This window comes from Bactrocera dorsalis, chromosome 2 (assembly GCF_023373825.1).
Source record: "Bactrocera dorsalis isolate Fly_Bdor chromosome 2, ASM2337382v1, whole genome shotgun sequence".
NCBI lineage: Eukaryota > Metazoa > Arthropoda > Insecta > Diptera > Tephritidae > Bactrocera > Bactrocera dorsalis.
Genome location: NC_064304.1, coordinates 18,700,958 through 18,717,361, shown reverse-complemented (window position 1 = coordinate 18,717,361; position 16,404 = coordinate 18,700,958). Strand labels below are relative to the sequence as shown.

Below are 16,404 nucleotides of genomic sequence, written 5' to 3'. Positions count from 1 at the left end.
TATAAACATAATATGGAATTAAAATATGGGGATATTTTAAAAATATTAACTCAATTTATTTTAGTTAATTAACTCTTTGTACGGATATAGTTAGATACAGGTTCGATTAGAGTACAATGGTGGACCACACATACTTTGTATGCCATCGCACTCATAGCAACTGCAATCTTAGGCAGACGAAAAGTTACTAAGAGAAGAAATATCAAGCAACATTTTAATAAAAATTTTATCCTTCACAGGGTATGAATATTACGTATGAGATTAAATGATATTCTAGCTCAGCATGTTATGGCAACATGGTAAATATGCAAAATTAAATATAAACAAAGAGCTGCTAGCAAATTGTATAAAAATAATGAAAATATATATTTCAATTTGCACTCGCATATCCCATTTTAAGCTATTATGAGGCATGCTTAGCTCTGTTTATTTGCGCACGAGCTGCAGTTTTACCTCCTGGCGTTCATTGCCGCATTTTAATTGAAATTAAAAATGCCTCAATGCCAAAAACACTAATATGTATTTATCTATGTATCTATGTATGTATGTATATATTTATACATATGTACTATATTGTTGATGAGTTGTTATTGTTATACCAACTGTTAGGAATTTGTACAAACAGTGAAAATATTTACATACATACAAACTGATATTATATTTATTCGAGTATCCAGCTATGCTTTGCACGCAGACTTAGTTGAAATTCAATTAAAATTGCTCAATTATTTAGGATGCCTTTCACTTTCATTTGCATATGTAATTATCGATGGAATCTCAAATTGTTTTTAAAAAATTGCATGCAATGGCTTTGTATGCATGTATTGTTCTATATTTGAAACTATGTACGGTGGAGTTCAAATAACAAATCAATTTGAAATAAATATAGCAGAAGGTCAAATGCAAGTAAAATTAATTGCAATTGATTTGATGTTGCACAAAATTCTATTTAAATTTCACTCAACTCATACATATAATCTTATGCACACTCACACACACCGAAACACTTAATTTTTTTATACTGAGTAAACATTCCTCATTTCATTTCCATTTTAATAAATTTTGGTAATTTGACCACTATATCCTAAGCGGTAGAAATTTTTACTATCATTTTCGATTTTAGCATGCCAAACAATTTCAAAACATCACAGTTGCAAAATGACTGTAAACTAGCGTTATTACCTTTGACTCACTTCGTCTGTGAAGAAATTGTCTTCTTCTTTCCCAATGAAAATATGCTGAGAAGAAATATCAGATCATTCCAGATCACCAATTTGGTTTCAAGAAGTTTCGTGTTACAATTGAGCTATATCACAGAACAGAACAATTCACAACTGGTGACCTAGTGGAATTGTAAATTTTCTTTGAAGCCTGTCAAGCATTTGACAAGTTTTGGTATCTAGGCCAAAAGAGAAATTTCCTAGAAACTACTAACTGCTTTAAAGTCATACTTGCAAAATGTGGAGTGCAACATCTGGTGAGGAGATCTGAGACTCGTATACAATATCGCTTCCTTACACATGTGATCTACTCTCTATAACAGCGAACTTCATATCGATCAAAATTACGGCAACCTATGTACCGTAAGTACATATGTACAAGTAAGGTATAAGATTGCATTTCTGGCATCAGTTGGCCATTTTACTGTCGCCTCACGGATTCTACAGCGGTAGAAGGTGGATTTTGGTATGCCTGTAGTAAAAGGCGACTAAATTCAATATGCACTATGTCTGTTATTTGGTTTGCCTCAAATTTTCAGCACAGGCTTGTCAGAGATAGTGCTATAATACTCAGCTTGAGCTGATATTATAGACTTTGAATGAGATTCCTTCTAATGAAAAGGCATTTTAAGTTCAAGCGACAAATGAAACAATCGTTGATTTTGATGGGTACTTAACTAGTAGTATCTAAAGCTACAAGATCTGACCGGAGACCTAAATCTGGTACCACGGGAAGCAGTTAGTCTTTGGAGTTCGCTCCAATATGGTCATTGGGTTTGACCCCTTGGGGAGACAAGTGGTGGCTGTGATTTAAGCCTAAAAGCATGTAGAATTGAAAACTGAGTTCAGTGTGGAGTCGAACCGTGGAGTAAGGCCATCCACGGCAGTTTATCACGTAAAAACACAACGACTGTTATTGTCGCCTCAAGGAAACCGCTCTAGAACCGTATTTTACCAAATGGAATATCTCCATTAGTACGAGTACCGAAAAGCACCGGATATAACCTTAGGAACGTAGTATGCTCATAATATTCCTTATATAGACAATTGCTACCAACAAACAAAATATCTGGGGATTATAATTGACAAAATGCCTAGATTGAGAGAACACTCGATTCATTCAAAAGCCTGCTCATGTTAAGGTTTGCTCAGCCAAAAAGACAGGCTACTCATATATAAGGCAATACTTTGGCCGATCTATTCATATGGAATACAAATCTGGGCAGCTCAGTGAACCTTTTTAAGTATGTGAGAAACAAAGTCTTAGACCGAGCACCAAAGAAAGTTACTGTGAAAAAAATAACTATAGAAGAATTTAGTAGTTATTGTCTCTTTCTATTATAGATCTATGATAATGTACTTGCCAGCCAATTGCTGGACAATGATCAAAAATGTTAAACCTAAGTAACTTCTCTTTCGATTTAATTAATCCCACCATCATTTACAAAAATAATAAAATCATTATTAGTTATAAGAGATAATTCACTAATTGTATATTAAACAAAAAGAATTACATATTATTCCCTTTTGAGAACTTTTGACAGCTCAATTCCTGCAAAAACTTACTGTGCTTATTGGAAATATATAATATTAGGTGGTTTTATAGACCTTAATAAAATTAAACCTTCTTTCTATGAGATTAACATGAATATTTATTTACCACGAAAAAAATGAAGAAATCCCCAGAAATAAAATTTTTTTATGCACTGTTATCGCACTTTTTCATCAAGTTTTTCTTTTTTAAATCACGCGCTGCGCTCTTGCAACATTGCAATACAATTCGCACCAAATCCCACAAAGTTTTTAAAAAATTCTGTATAAAAATTTCAATGCACGTGTGAAAAACTATGCTGCATACCACTCACATAAAAAGTAACGGCGTTTTTTGCTGACCAATTATTGTATTCACGAAATCAGCCAGCAAATTAATATGCCACAACGTATTTACTACAAAAAATTGTTGCAAGCAAAAGTACTTTGAAGTGAATATTATTGTTGCGGCGAATTTTGTCCTTTCAACTGTTGTTTTTACGCATTTACCTTTACATATTTACAATTCCACGAATTTACATACATTTTTTTCATTTCAGCTAAATGGAAGTAATTAACATATGACAACATGTTCAGTCAAATTGTGGTGATTTTAGCGTTTTTTATTTTAGGTAAGTAAAAGCAAATATTTTCACACTACATATCTACTCACAAACATGCAGAATATTGAATTTTTTTGCTGGAAAAAAATATGAAAATGAAACTTCAGTGCATAAGCAAGTTAATGCAGTAAAAATTGCAACAGTTTTTGCGCATAAATCTATTATTATAGCTGCTAATATATCAGGATGTGAAACAAATCAAATATTTATGAGCGCTCTTTTACAGGTTTTTATAATGTGACTCGAAGATAATGAGTAAAAACGGGGCTCTTTCACTAGTGTAAAAACCATGTTTAAAGAAATGATAATTTCAGTGTTGAAATTATTTTTTTTATAACTTTCTTTTTTTTTCAAAACGATAAAATTCCCATTTGAAGTGCTCTCAGCACTTGAATTATTTGCCGTCTTTTTTTTAAGTGTATTGATAACAGAACTGTAAGCTCTTAGAAGGACGAAAATTCATTCATAATGTAAAATTTGCATGGAAAATGTGCATAAATACTTTCAGTATGAAAGACACTTTTGCGAAACCACGTTAAAAGCAAGCATATGCGCTTAAGCTGTAAAGGAAGATAGTAGAGCTTAAGTTTTTCCCACTAACTTTCAGTAATAGCAGAGTGGTTATGTTAAAAGCTTTTACGCTCGACCTAAGCGCTTGTAATCGAAGACAGTGGAGCTTAAACTTTTCTGACTAACTTTCGGTAATAATAGAAGATATATAAAAAGCCTTTGCGCTCGAAACAATTTTTGAGCTTTCCAACACAATAAGAAACGAACTTTGAAAACTATTTTGGCTTGGTAATTTTATGCAGCTTTACCTTTAAGCTTTCGAATATAAGAACTTATAAACGAGTGGTGAAAATATATTAAGCTCAGCAGAACAGTAGCAGTAGAAACTGTATTCGAAAGCTTTTTTTTATACGTATAAAGACTTCCAGAACTTTTTAGGGTTGGTAGCCTTCATCAGCTTTACCTTTAAGCTTTTGAATATAATGACTGTAATAAACGTGATGTCTCAAGCTCTGTAGCATCAAACTGACTTCCTTACAGGAAGAACACGCAATATATAATACTGTATATATACACAACATTTCCGGTTCTTTGACTGACTAAAGTGGTTCAAAGAATTGCTTAAAGTAGTGAAAATTCCTTTTGGCACAGGCAACTCAATGAACTTGGAAATGAAAATTGTATTATAATAAACACAATTTTGCTATAATATTAATATTATAAACTTAAGCTTATTCTCAAATATAATTTTTTGACATTAGTTTCAGTCTTGACTATTTTATCATAAATATGTTTTCTTAAAGCTTTTTTTTTCTTCTTTATTAGCGTACGCACCGCTTATGAGATTAAAGCCGCGTGTACTTTTTTAAAGCTAGCAATGTGAAAAATTTTATGCAATTAAACTTTGAGAATAAATTTCTGAAATATTTCTTTGAGTGTTACAAGTATTTTGATGACAGCTATTTGACAAACTATTTATTTTCAGAAGAGATTGAAATAGCAAAATAAGAATCACGAAAACTCAGTCTTTCAATCACATTTAGAAAGATAATATGTAACAAAATAAAAGTAAGTTCTTACAACAAATACATACATTATCTAAAGCGTATGTGTCACATATATGAAATGTTGCCTGCATTTCGGCGCACAAACTAAAAACATGCGGACAAGATTTAAGCTGCTGAATAAACTATTTATGCAATACTTATTTAATTTTCTTCATATTCTGGCAAATTTTTGCAACTGCAGCTATCCCACAACCAACTAATAAAATACCGAAATTTCGGTATTTCGGTATTTCGACCACAACAATTATTTACACTAAATAACAAATTTTTGTTGCAGCATTGCAGTCGCTTTCGCGAAATCTCACAAGTAGCCAGCTAAGCGCAACTCCAAAATATTTCATTAACAGCAAGCAGTGCGAGTTGTAACTTTCTTTAATTTCCTTTACGCTAATCCGCTCCATCATGTGGCAAGTTAGTGAACAGTGTAACTGTACAACCGCTACAGCTTACTTCAGCCACACAGAGCACTACACAAATGACCAACCAGTTTATTTACACACTTCCTAGACGAACTTGCAACTCACAACTCGGCTAAATATTTTGGCCACATTACTCAGCTTAACAACTGCAAGTGGGCTAACGGGCAATTAAGGTTAATTCGAGGAATCAATTCCAACGTTAAAGTTTGCATTCTGGCCAGAAATATAAATAGCAATAAATAGTTGTGCCCCTTTTTCGGTGGGAAGAATAATATTCGGAGGCAGCAGCGGTTAGTTAATGGAAAAAGTTTTAATATTTCCTATTGATACGAGTATTTTTTGATGCGAGTATTAACTACTACAGTGCTTGCAAAAATTTAGTGACTGAAGTTTCGTTATGAATATAAATATACTTCGGAGAATTTCTGTGTGAGCTCATAAGACCAACTAAAATGAAAGTATGAAAAACTTTACATAATGAAAATTAATAACGAACCGGTAAATTGATGTTCCTTTTATGCGGACTTCGGCTCGGTTGGTTAGTTGTTAGGCCGGCAAGTAATCCTTCGTGCATGGTTAGATATTTGATTGAAATAATGATTTCCCTTTTGTATGTTTAGACTGATTACTCCAGCCGATGGTTACTACGCTTCGCTGTATACGTATGTAAAGGGTATGATATGTTTACAAATATGGATATTTGGAGGAATCGGAAAATATACACATACATATGTATGCATGTACACACATATGGAAACGGAAATGGTCTAAATAACAATATGAATTTTGATTTAGCCAAAATTACCAGGCAGCCAACCCATCATTAAACATTGTGAATTGCACACATAACGTACATATACATACATATAAAGGGTGATTTTTTAAGAGCTTGATAACTTTTTTTTTAAAAAAAACGCATAAAATTTGCAAAATCTCATCGGTTCTTTATTTGAAACGTTAGATTGGTTCATGACATTTACTTTTTGAAGATAATTTCATTTAAATGTTGACCGCGGCTGCGTCTTAGGTGGTCCATTCGGAAAGTCCAATTTTGGGCAACTTTTTCGAGCATTTCGGCCGGAATAGCCCGAATTTCTTCGGAAATGTTGTCTTCCAAAGCTGGAATAGTTGCTGGCTTATTTCTGTAGACTTTAGACTTGACGTAGCCCCACAAAAAATAGTCTAAAGGCGTTAAATCGCATGATCTTGGTGGCCAACTTACGGGTCCATTTCTTGAGATGAATTGTTGTCCGAAGTTTTCCCTCAAAATGGCCATAGAATCGCGAGCTGTGTGGCATGTAGCGCCATCTTGTTGAAACCACATGTCAACCAAGTTCAGTTCTTCCATTTTTGGCAACAAAAAGTTTGTTAGCATCGAACGATAGCGATCGCCATTCACCGTAACGTTGCGTCCAACAGCATCTTTGAAAAAATACGGTCCAATGATTCCACCAGCGTACAAACCACACCAAACAGTGCATTTTTCGGGATGCATGGGCAGTTCTTGAACGGCTTCTGGTTGCTCTTCACCCCAAATGCGGCAATTTTGCTTATTTACGTAGCCATTCAACCAGAAATGAGCCTCATCGCTGAACAAAATTTGTCGATAAAACACATTTCGAACCGAACACTGATTTTGGTAATAAAATTCAATGATTTGCAAGCGTTGCTCGTTAGTAAGTCTATTCATGATGAAATGTCAAAGCATACTGAGCATCTTTCTCTTTGACACCATGTCTGAAATCCCACGTGATCTGTCAAATACTAATGCATGAAAATCCTAACCTCAAAAAAATCACCCGTTATATTAAGTATAAAAGTATGCCTTCTACCCACAACAGCAAGCATTTTCATACAAGTTGCCCACATGGAATGATAAATTGTGGCCAACCACCGACTTATTTACTCACAAAAATATAAGTGGGAGTAACTTTGCCAGGACTATGAAGAATGAAATAAATACAACAATATGTAAACACAATAAACAAAGCTTAATAACGGGTTCGCAAGCCAATTGATAGCAGTTATTGAACTGACTTTTGTAAGCAGTGAAGTCGGTAAATGTTTTGCTTGTGTTGTTGCAGTAAAGTTACTAGTAAATTACAGGAATTTTTAGATTGTGCAAAGACCTCAATTTTGATTTCTGTTTGTGTGCAGGCTTAGTATGTCTTCCCTTTTGTAATATAATCGCAAAGTGGTAATAAATTACTTACAATAAAACACCTGACCGTTTGGTGGTGAGCTGTTGCCTTAAATTGGTGCTTAAGCGTTTGTATATTTGCATACAAAATATTTATATGCAGAAATATTATTTGAAATTTTCAAAACAAAAAAAACTTACAAACGTAATCTTACATTAAACTTACGACTGAATTCACTTACAAATTTAAACAGAGATAGCTGAACTTACTGTAGCTTAAGAGAAAAATTATATTTTTTACGATTAAAATTGCAAATTTTCCGATAAATGAGCAGTTTCTAGGTGAAAGGAGGACGGGTCCAAAATTTCAGATCATTAACTCAAAGTCTGGTTGACTTCTTCTTTACTGGCGTAGCTTTAGCCGAGTTAACAACAGCGTTCCAGTAATTTCTTTTTCATCGCTATTTGGCGCCAAATCGGTATACCAAATAAATCAGGCGCTTCTTCACCTGATCTCCTCAACGGAGTGGAGGTCTTGCTGTTAATCTAGCGCAGCCGCTGACTTTTAATTCGATGAACTAACTCACATCGTTTCAGCGACTGCGGTAAAAACAACCATAAATCTTCCGCAAAATATTTCCTCGAACAATCCTATCGGTAATCAGTCATTGTCCTTACCTCCGCAGCATTTAGCAGGATGTGAATAATAAAGAACTTGTAGAGTTTGATTTTTTTTCGTCGATATGGACCTTTACTTTTCAATTGCTTACTCAGTCCAAAGTAAATAGTTCCTGTTAACAGGAGGGATTTTGCGTTGGACTTCAACGCCGATATTGTTGTTGGTGTTAACACTGGTAGCAAGATAAACGAAATTATTAAAAACTTGGCAGTTTATACTGTCAATAGTGACGCTTCGCTTCCTTATCCAGTCTGGAAAAAGCTGAATTAACAGTAATTTGTTGAGGCACCAGCAGTTGTACTCCCGTACCTCCTCTACTTAACTCTATTGAAGTTCATATTACTTTCTCCAGCAATTGAATTCACCAAAAGGGAGTATCTTTCTTTGAAACATCACTTAAAATCGAACAGCTCAGAGGTCTTGCCCGATCCTGACGGACCTTTTGGTAATGTTCCACGTCAGCTTACCCAACCAAGTTTTGCGAGGATGTCAAATTCAGACATTGGAGCATAGAGATAGCGAAATATTGAAGATAGAGCAAAAAAGGCATCAATTGCCCTGTACTGCTGTAGAGAAGCCATTGTCAAAAGGTGGATTCTCATGCCGAAAGAGGTCTTCTGGCTCTATACCAATATAGTCAAGCTCATTATGTTCAATGGAGTCTTTATAAGGTGGAGGAATCCACTCCAACCATGGCACTTAACGCCATCATGCACATATTGCTCGTGTACAACGCCGGGAGGTGTGTAGCTGCAATAGCATTGAAAGCCTTTGTGATAAGACTAGTATGGGTGCCAGGTTACAGCGGAATCGCAGGAAACTGTAAAGTTGATGAGATAGAAAGAAAGGCCACCCTAGAACCGCTATCGTTAGAATGGGAGCATACCGGTCTTTTCGTAGCCTCTTGTGTTCTATTACTGAATAACTGGCCTCGCGGAAGCTTGGTCAGCGCTGAGCCACCTTTGGTATATTCGCTGTCGCAAAAGACTATTGGTGATAGTGATGTCTTGTCTTCATTAAGGCTAGCCTCTCCTTAGTTTTGGAGCTTTTAAAAGCTGTATGGGAGAAGATGAGGTGAAGACAACTCAACACTTCTTTCTTGACTGGCCCGCGTTGGGGAAGTCAAGACTTAAGCACCTGGTGGCGTATACCTGTACCTTCGGACGTCCCACAATTTTTCTCATTTTCCTGTAATACATGATGTTGATCTAAAAATCTGTAACAACAGTGATATGAAAAAATAAATAAACGCAGAATAGAAGGCAGACTTTAGGTCGAAACTTTATATACTTCTTTGACAGCCACTCACTGAATTTTAGTATATATCGACGTGCTCTAGATGAGTCATCTTTTCTTAGAGAAACTTTTAAAAGGAAAATTCATTCGGCAGACGTTTCTTAGAAAACATATTTCAAAAGGAAGACCAATTTATTCGACAAATAATTAACCTTCCACCGCGTTTATCGCATTAGCGCCGAAAATATGAACGATTATTAAAAGGAGATTTAGTACCATGAAAGATAATTATACTTTTTAACTCAAATCTTTTTTAGTTTTCCAAGCAGCACAAAAAAATTTATAAAAAAAATAATAATAAATATTATAGAATGACTTCCTACAACACTTAGATTTTAAAACATATATTCAGGGTTACATACAAATATATCCAAATAAATGTAATAATTACCATAAGCCGCTGTTCCAAGTAAACAAAGCGCTTAACGCGAAATCCCACTTTAAAATCGCTTCCTTGAAAATAGTCTGTTATTAGGCACCTCAGATTTGGCAATATGCCACTCGACTTTCTATTAAATTCATTTACGATGCAATATTAATGGCCTCATTTACTATTATTCTCGCCAAGGCAAGCAACCAATAACAAGCAAGTAACCCAGATAATTAGGCCTTAAACCCAAATAAATGTCCAAATGCGTAATTATGCCCCAATTGCCCACTCAAGGGCAACACTTGAGAAAAGCCGCTTAAACAAATACTTAAAAGTGGGTGTAAAAATTTCGACAAACACTTGCCAAGCCAAGGCGCCGCCACACGCACATGCCGCCAACAACACCCACACATAGCAACGCTAATCGTGCTTCCATTAAATTAACTAATCTTCTTAACGGAATTTATCTAATAACTTTGCTTGCGCTGGTGCTCGCGAGCAGTGCGTAGCTCACTCGACGCTGGGGAGTGAAGAAAAACAATTTCCAGTAAGTACCGTTTAATAGCCTCAATGAGCCGAGCGCTGCCATGGATGTGGGAGGGTTAAAAGGCAGCGAACAAAAAATCAAAATAACATGGACATCTTGAACAGTGCAGAAATCGTAGCTATTTAAACGCCACAGCCGTTGCGTCGAAATTTAATGCGCTCGCGACTTTTGAACCTCAATCCATTAAATTGCCGAGTATAAGCGCACAAGCGGCATGAGGAAAATGCGTAAAGGATGCCTGCCAAACAAAAGGGTTACTGACTGCTGATTGCTGACTGCCGACTAAGGCCGCGCACATAGTGAGGCGTGCCGTATTCGGTAGCAGAAATGTTGAAAGTAAAAGTATGTGAAATGACGTTAACCAAAACAAATACTCGTGGAGATTTGAGATAAATTAAAGTCTGCGGTTTTGAAAAATCTTGCTTTTTCTATCAGCTTGATTTTTGCAAGAATTAGAGCTTCGTATGATTCGAATGCTTATAAGAATGAACAGAAAACTGGACCTGGACTAATTTTGGAATCCGATGTTGGCAATCAATCCACACTTCTTTTCCATACTTACTTACCTGATGTTAGGAATTTCAAGTGTATTGGAACAAATTGCCTAATACCATTATCAAACGTCGACTTTTATCGCCAATAGTAGCGAATTTTCACAATTAAACTAACACTGAATTAAATTTTTTCCATTGTTTCCCTAGCGGCATTTTAATTACTGATTTCTCATTGTCTTCTGCTGACATAAAAAATTCTTAAAAATCCTTTTTTTGCAATAAAATTTTTCCGCCCAAACAGCTCTCGTACTTTAAAAGCAATAATCACTCACTAAACACTCCAACTTTTCCGTTACCCATCACGCCACTACGTATCTAGCCTAACCGACTGACTATCTATTGCTACCAGGGCGCTGTACATCCTTGTTGTGCTATTTGCGGCATTTGTGTTCGTCGTTTAATACTTTAGCTAGCAGATGCCAAAAGACATTTCATTTGAGTTATGCGCGCACCCACAAACAAACCCAATAGAACGAGTATAGTATATGTTAAACAAGCCCAAGGCGAGTTGATGGCTTTAAGTCGCTTGTGAAAAGCAAATAATGCAAAAACAACAATGCAGAGACTGAAAGTGACAAGCCATTGTTGGTGCAGCTTACGCTCTGAAGTGGCAATTTAATACCGAAGCCTTGCTGGCAAGTAAGTAAGCAAAAGTTTTATTTAATTAAACTATTTTTTTTTTTTTTCAATTAAAAATTTATTTTTCTTTCATTCAGCGGAGCTTCTGCACATCGCATGTGGTGACAAAGCAACGGTCAATTTAAAAGTCTAGACTTGAAACCAATTATTTTTGCAAGTCATACGACACGTGAGTAACTGAAATTTATTCACAGCATACCCATATACTAACAGTCATGACTTCATGTATTCAGCACCTACGACAATGAGTACGTATGTATGTACTCACATCTGCTTTTGTAATTGTGTTTATTTGCTTCTTATATCGCACTCACGGCAAGTAAACCATTATACCATACCTTGTTCATTTATCCGAGCCCCTCCGCTTACGGAGTTTCCTTTTTATTTGTGACACAATAAAAAATAATAAGAAATATAAAACTATGAGTGATGGACTATCGTGCGGGAAGTTCACCACGGCGCTATTTATATTTTTCTAATAAAAAAATACTTTCATATTCATATTTAGCGTGTTGAACACTCTGATATGAAACGACTAACACACATAAATGGCAATTAAAAGGAATTCGATAGACCGATAGCTTCGTAAGTTGGAATATTCCTTTCGAAGAGAAGACATCTTCTTTACAATCGTTTTGTTTTGATAAAAAAAAAATATTTATTTCCGCCATCAAAAACCTTATATAATTTCTGAATCGACTATTGAACAATTTGATGACACAAAAGCAAGCTAAACTGTGAACTTAGGTTCCAGCTCGGAGCTATAATATCCGTTATAACTAAATCTAAAAACCTGTCTAACAGAAAACGTTTTACTACTTCCTTTTACCCAACCTTTAAGTCGAGTTATGGTTAAGTAATTAAAAAAAAACCATAATAATATATCCCAAGTTTAGCGAAGATATCTCGTTAAATATAAAAGATTTCGATAAAAAGCCTACATTTTGCTCAATCAGCTTGTATAACAGCTATAACTGATATACTATATAACCGATATCAAATACAACGTATTAGCAACTTCCCATCGTCAAATTTCATATTTATACTTCAGAGCATGATATTGTTGGTGTTTATACTGGTTCCAAGATGGACGAAATTATCTACGACTTCATAATTATTACTGTTACCAATGATGCTTTGCTTTCTTATCCAGTATGGAAAAAGCAGAACTAACGGCGCTTTGTTGAGGTACCAGCAGTTGTACACTCGTGTAGAAGATTATACCTTCGCTCTTATCTCCACAGTTTGTATATTTTTCTCTAACAAAAGATTGAAGAAGTCAAACGATACGATCTAGATATCCTTGTTTGAAATCTCGCTTAGTATCAAACGGCGCGGAGAGGTCAGTTTACACAGCCGTATTAGTTTTGCGACGATGTCAAGTTCAGACATACCTGTAGGATAATAGAGGCAGCTCCTTTTCGTCGAAGAGGTCGATCTTCTTTTCACAGGTCTAACTGACTAGTTCGCGTATATACAGGAAAACAGACAAGACTAAATCGGATTAGCTTGTCACACTGATCTTCTAGAAATACACTTTAAAGGGTACACCACGTTCCCATTTGGATTTTACAATTTGGTAAACTTAATATATCCTGTTTACGGTTTAGAAACGCGTTAATTGCACTTTGTTTCCTCGTGGTTTCTCTAATTGTTCTTTTAATGGTCGAAAATACGAGAAGGTATATAAAAGCCATGACCTATCTATATATCTTATTGGTTATCTCCTCTCTATAGTTCTCATTGAAAATTTAAAATTTGACTATTTTAAAGTCCAACACCGTAAGTTCTATGGTTTAATTGTGCCCCGAAAAAATTCTGATACCTTTACATTAAAGATTCTTTATAAAAAAGTACATGTCAAGAATAAAGAGTAGCAACTTGTTTCAAGAGCTTAAATTAAAACCTAGGTTGAGTTTTTAAAGGTTAAGAACGGCTTATCTCGATTTGCATCAAAACTACAAGTTCTATAAAAAAACATACATTTATAACAATGTTGTCGAATAATGAAAGGTCTATAACTTTTAATTATAAACTTTTTTCATAATTATGTGAAAACTCAAATAACCAAGTTTCTGAGTTTTTTATTCTTGAACATTTTTTACTGTGGATTGAAATTTTTCCACTAGATACTCACTTATTGATTTGACAGGACGATTATGACGACATAAATTTGCGCTGAAGGTACTAGAAAATGCCGCACTAAACGATTCAACGATTCATTACTCCACATTGATACTCTTGCTTTGAAACTAGTTCCCATCCGACATTACGTACTCTTGTCAACGTTTCTTCCAATCGTCTACACACTTCTCAAACTCGTATTTTGGGATAGCATTTGGCTCTTTCATCTTTTTTCATGTATACTTGTAAACCAACGGCTATTTGAGGTTCTCTTAATTTTGAGAAATAGAAAAAAATCACATGCCGCCATGTCTGCCGAATATGGAAGTATAACTTTTATTCTAGAATTCAAGAACATCGAAAAGGTCAAAAACACGTCTGACCTTAAGGGCTGCAATGAAAATGTTATTGTACTTCAGGGACATATGCATACATATGTATGTCAAAATAATCAAATAATAAAAGAACATTTTAGCAACTGGACTCTACAAATCCGGGAAATTTTAATTTTAAAATACCGATTATTTTCTGAATGCACCTCGTATATTCATTTTGCTATTCATAGAAAATAATATCATCATCCCTTTTTTGTTTATATTTTATTTGCATGTCTTTGAGCCCATGCAAAATCTTAATAAATACTAGTACGTTATAAAGTACACACTGGTTTAATAATGAGCAAAGGGATCTAAAGGAACCCTAACTTGCCTACCGAAGGTTTCGAGGGAGGTGGAAGAAGTCGCGGGTCACTCGCGGTCACACGCAATATTAGACCACGCACATATACGACTTATTTCTGTTTCATATTCTCCACACTAACATACCCACTGCGTTTAAGCTAGGAAGCATGAAATTGCAAAATTATTAAAGGACATAAACAATAAAAGCAACAACGGTAAGAGTAACACTTAAGCGCGCTGATGGTTATCTCAATTTCGTCGATGGCTCACGGAAACTTCACTGCTTCTCCAACCAGTCGCCTTTAACGCACGTCGCTGGCTTTGCATCGAGTCATTAGTGTTTTGTGTAATTAAAAGCGGTCACCGTCGAAAGCGGAAGACAAAAAGAAATTGTACATTTTTATATTGAAGCGACGTGTGCTGGGTTTTTAAGAAATCCTATTTATATAAGTGCGTATGAATTCGTGTAATAGCAGTGAGTGTGTGTGCGTGTATTCAGAGCAACACTTAAGCGTATCCGGTAACTCATAACGCCACAAGCCAGAGCTCACAACGGTATAACACCTCGTTTGGTGCCGACTAATCGATACTCATGTGGAGGATTTTTCGGTGCCTTGAGTGACACTTTTGCACACTGACTCCCTGTAAACAGTGGATGGTGGTATTCACTTTTAAATGCTTATGAGATCATTTGCTCATGTGGAAATTTTGGTTTGTTAGCAAACATTTAGCTTTAGATGGCGGCTTTGGTGGAACCAGATTGAGCAGGCAAAGCGTAGAGGTTTTGCAAAATGAGTTTAACTTTGTGACAGAAAAGACTTGTAGAAAGGAACTTATGGGAACCTAGCAAGCAAAGACCACAAACAATACTTTATCAATGATCCAGCCTCCATATTCGATAAGCATGCGAAGCCATGCTGGACTTTTTCTTTTTTCCAAAAGTAAAAGATGTTAAAGTTTCTTATATGTAAAAGCACTTACTTAACGATTTACGCTACATCCTTAGGATCCCTGCTTCAATCCATCAAAACCAAAAGTAATACTCAATTTCGTCATTCTGTCTTGAAAAAAAATCTCCAAAACTCTTTCGGCAAAACAAAATCGATTTGGACACACTGTAGTCGATTGACCTGTGCATGTCGAACGTTTCCCGCGTTTGTTGTTCGGCACACAACTGCCATTCACACTTGACGTGTGTAGTGCTTTGGCAGCAACGACCTCTGACATTTACCTCGGGCACTTGCTGCCCTGTGGCTGTATCAGAGTAGCCCACAAACAGCATTGCCGCGCGCCTTTAGCCGTGCCACGTAGTTTTGAGTGATGCGTGTGGGGTGTTGGTAAATGCTTACCCACTTCCGTTCATTATTCAAAAAATACTTTTTGTTTACTATAATCTGTTATTGTTTTTTGTGTTTAATTATGTTTGCGTGCGCATATATAATTTTTCCGTTATGAATAAAATGTATTTTTTAATGCAGCAAATGCGACAGCCTTAAATGAGCGGAAGCAAAGCCAACTCGTGGTTGGTGTTTTTTATATTATTTCTTCTTTTTATTTCACCTTTTTATTCTTATTGATTGTTACTCGTATTTTTCCTTTTTAATATTTTCATTTTTCAGGTCTTAGAGTGTGTTTCAGCACACCCACAGTGGGCGTAAAATGTTTGTATGTAATACATATTTGGGCACCACAAGTGAGTTGCAGACTGATGGCAACAAAGTCAAGTGGCTTGTAGTGCCACTTTTTCTGACGACGTGCGCGACACAGCGGGTCATTCCATTTGATTACAATGCCTGTGCAAGCGCAAATACTGTGTTAAATTTAATTTTTTTTATTTTTATTTAGTCACACTGTATGAAGGGAACGCGTGAGAGTTGGTCTGCGAGACACTCAAATCAAATCAGCAATAAAAATAAGTGCTGATTGTTCTTTGTTTTTTTGGCGAACCTGTGCTCCGCATCAACACTGTAATAAAAATATATTTTTTAATGTTTTATTTCTAGAAT

At 35.6% G+C, this 16,404-nt stretch overlaps 1 protein-coding gene across 1 annotated transcript in view; it reads left to right on the top strand.

The window, feature by feature from the left end:
* Positions 1 to 16,404, top strand: part of LOC115066118 (uncharacterized) — a 271,428-nt gene that overhangs the window by 29,552 nt on the left and 225,472 nt on the right. Inside the window, exon 3 of the mRNA XM_049449527.1 lies at positions 3,311 to 3,382. Coding sequence (XP_049305484.1) covers positions 3,340 to 3,382 — 43 coding nt within the window. The 5' untranslated portion in view covers positions 3,311 to 3,339. The remainder of the gene's footprint in view (positions 1 to 3,310; positions 3,383 to 16,404) is intronic.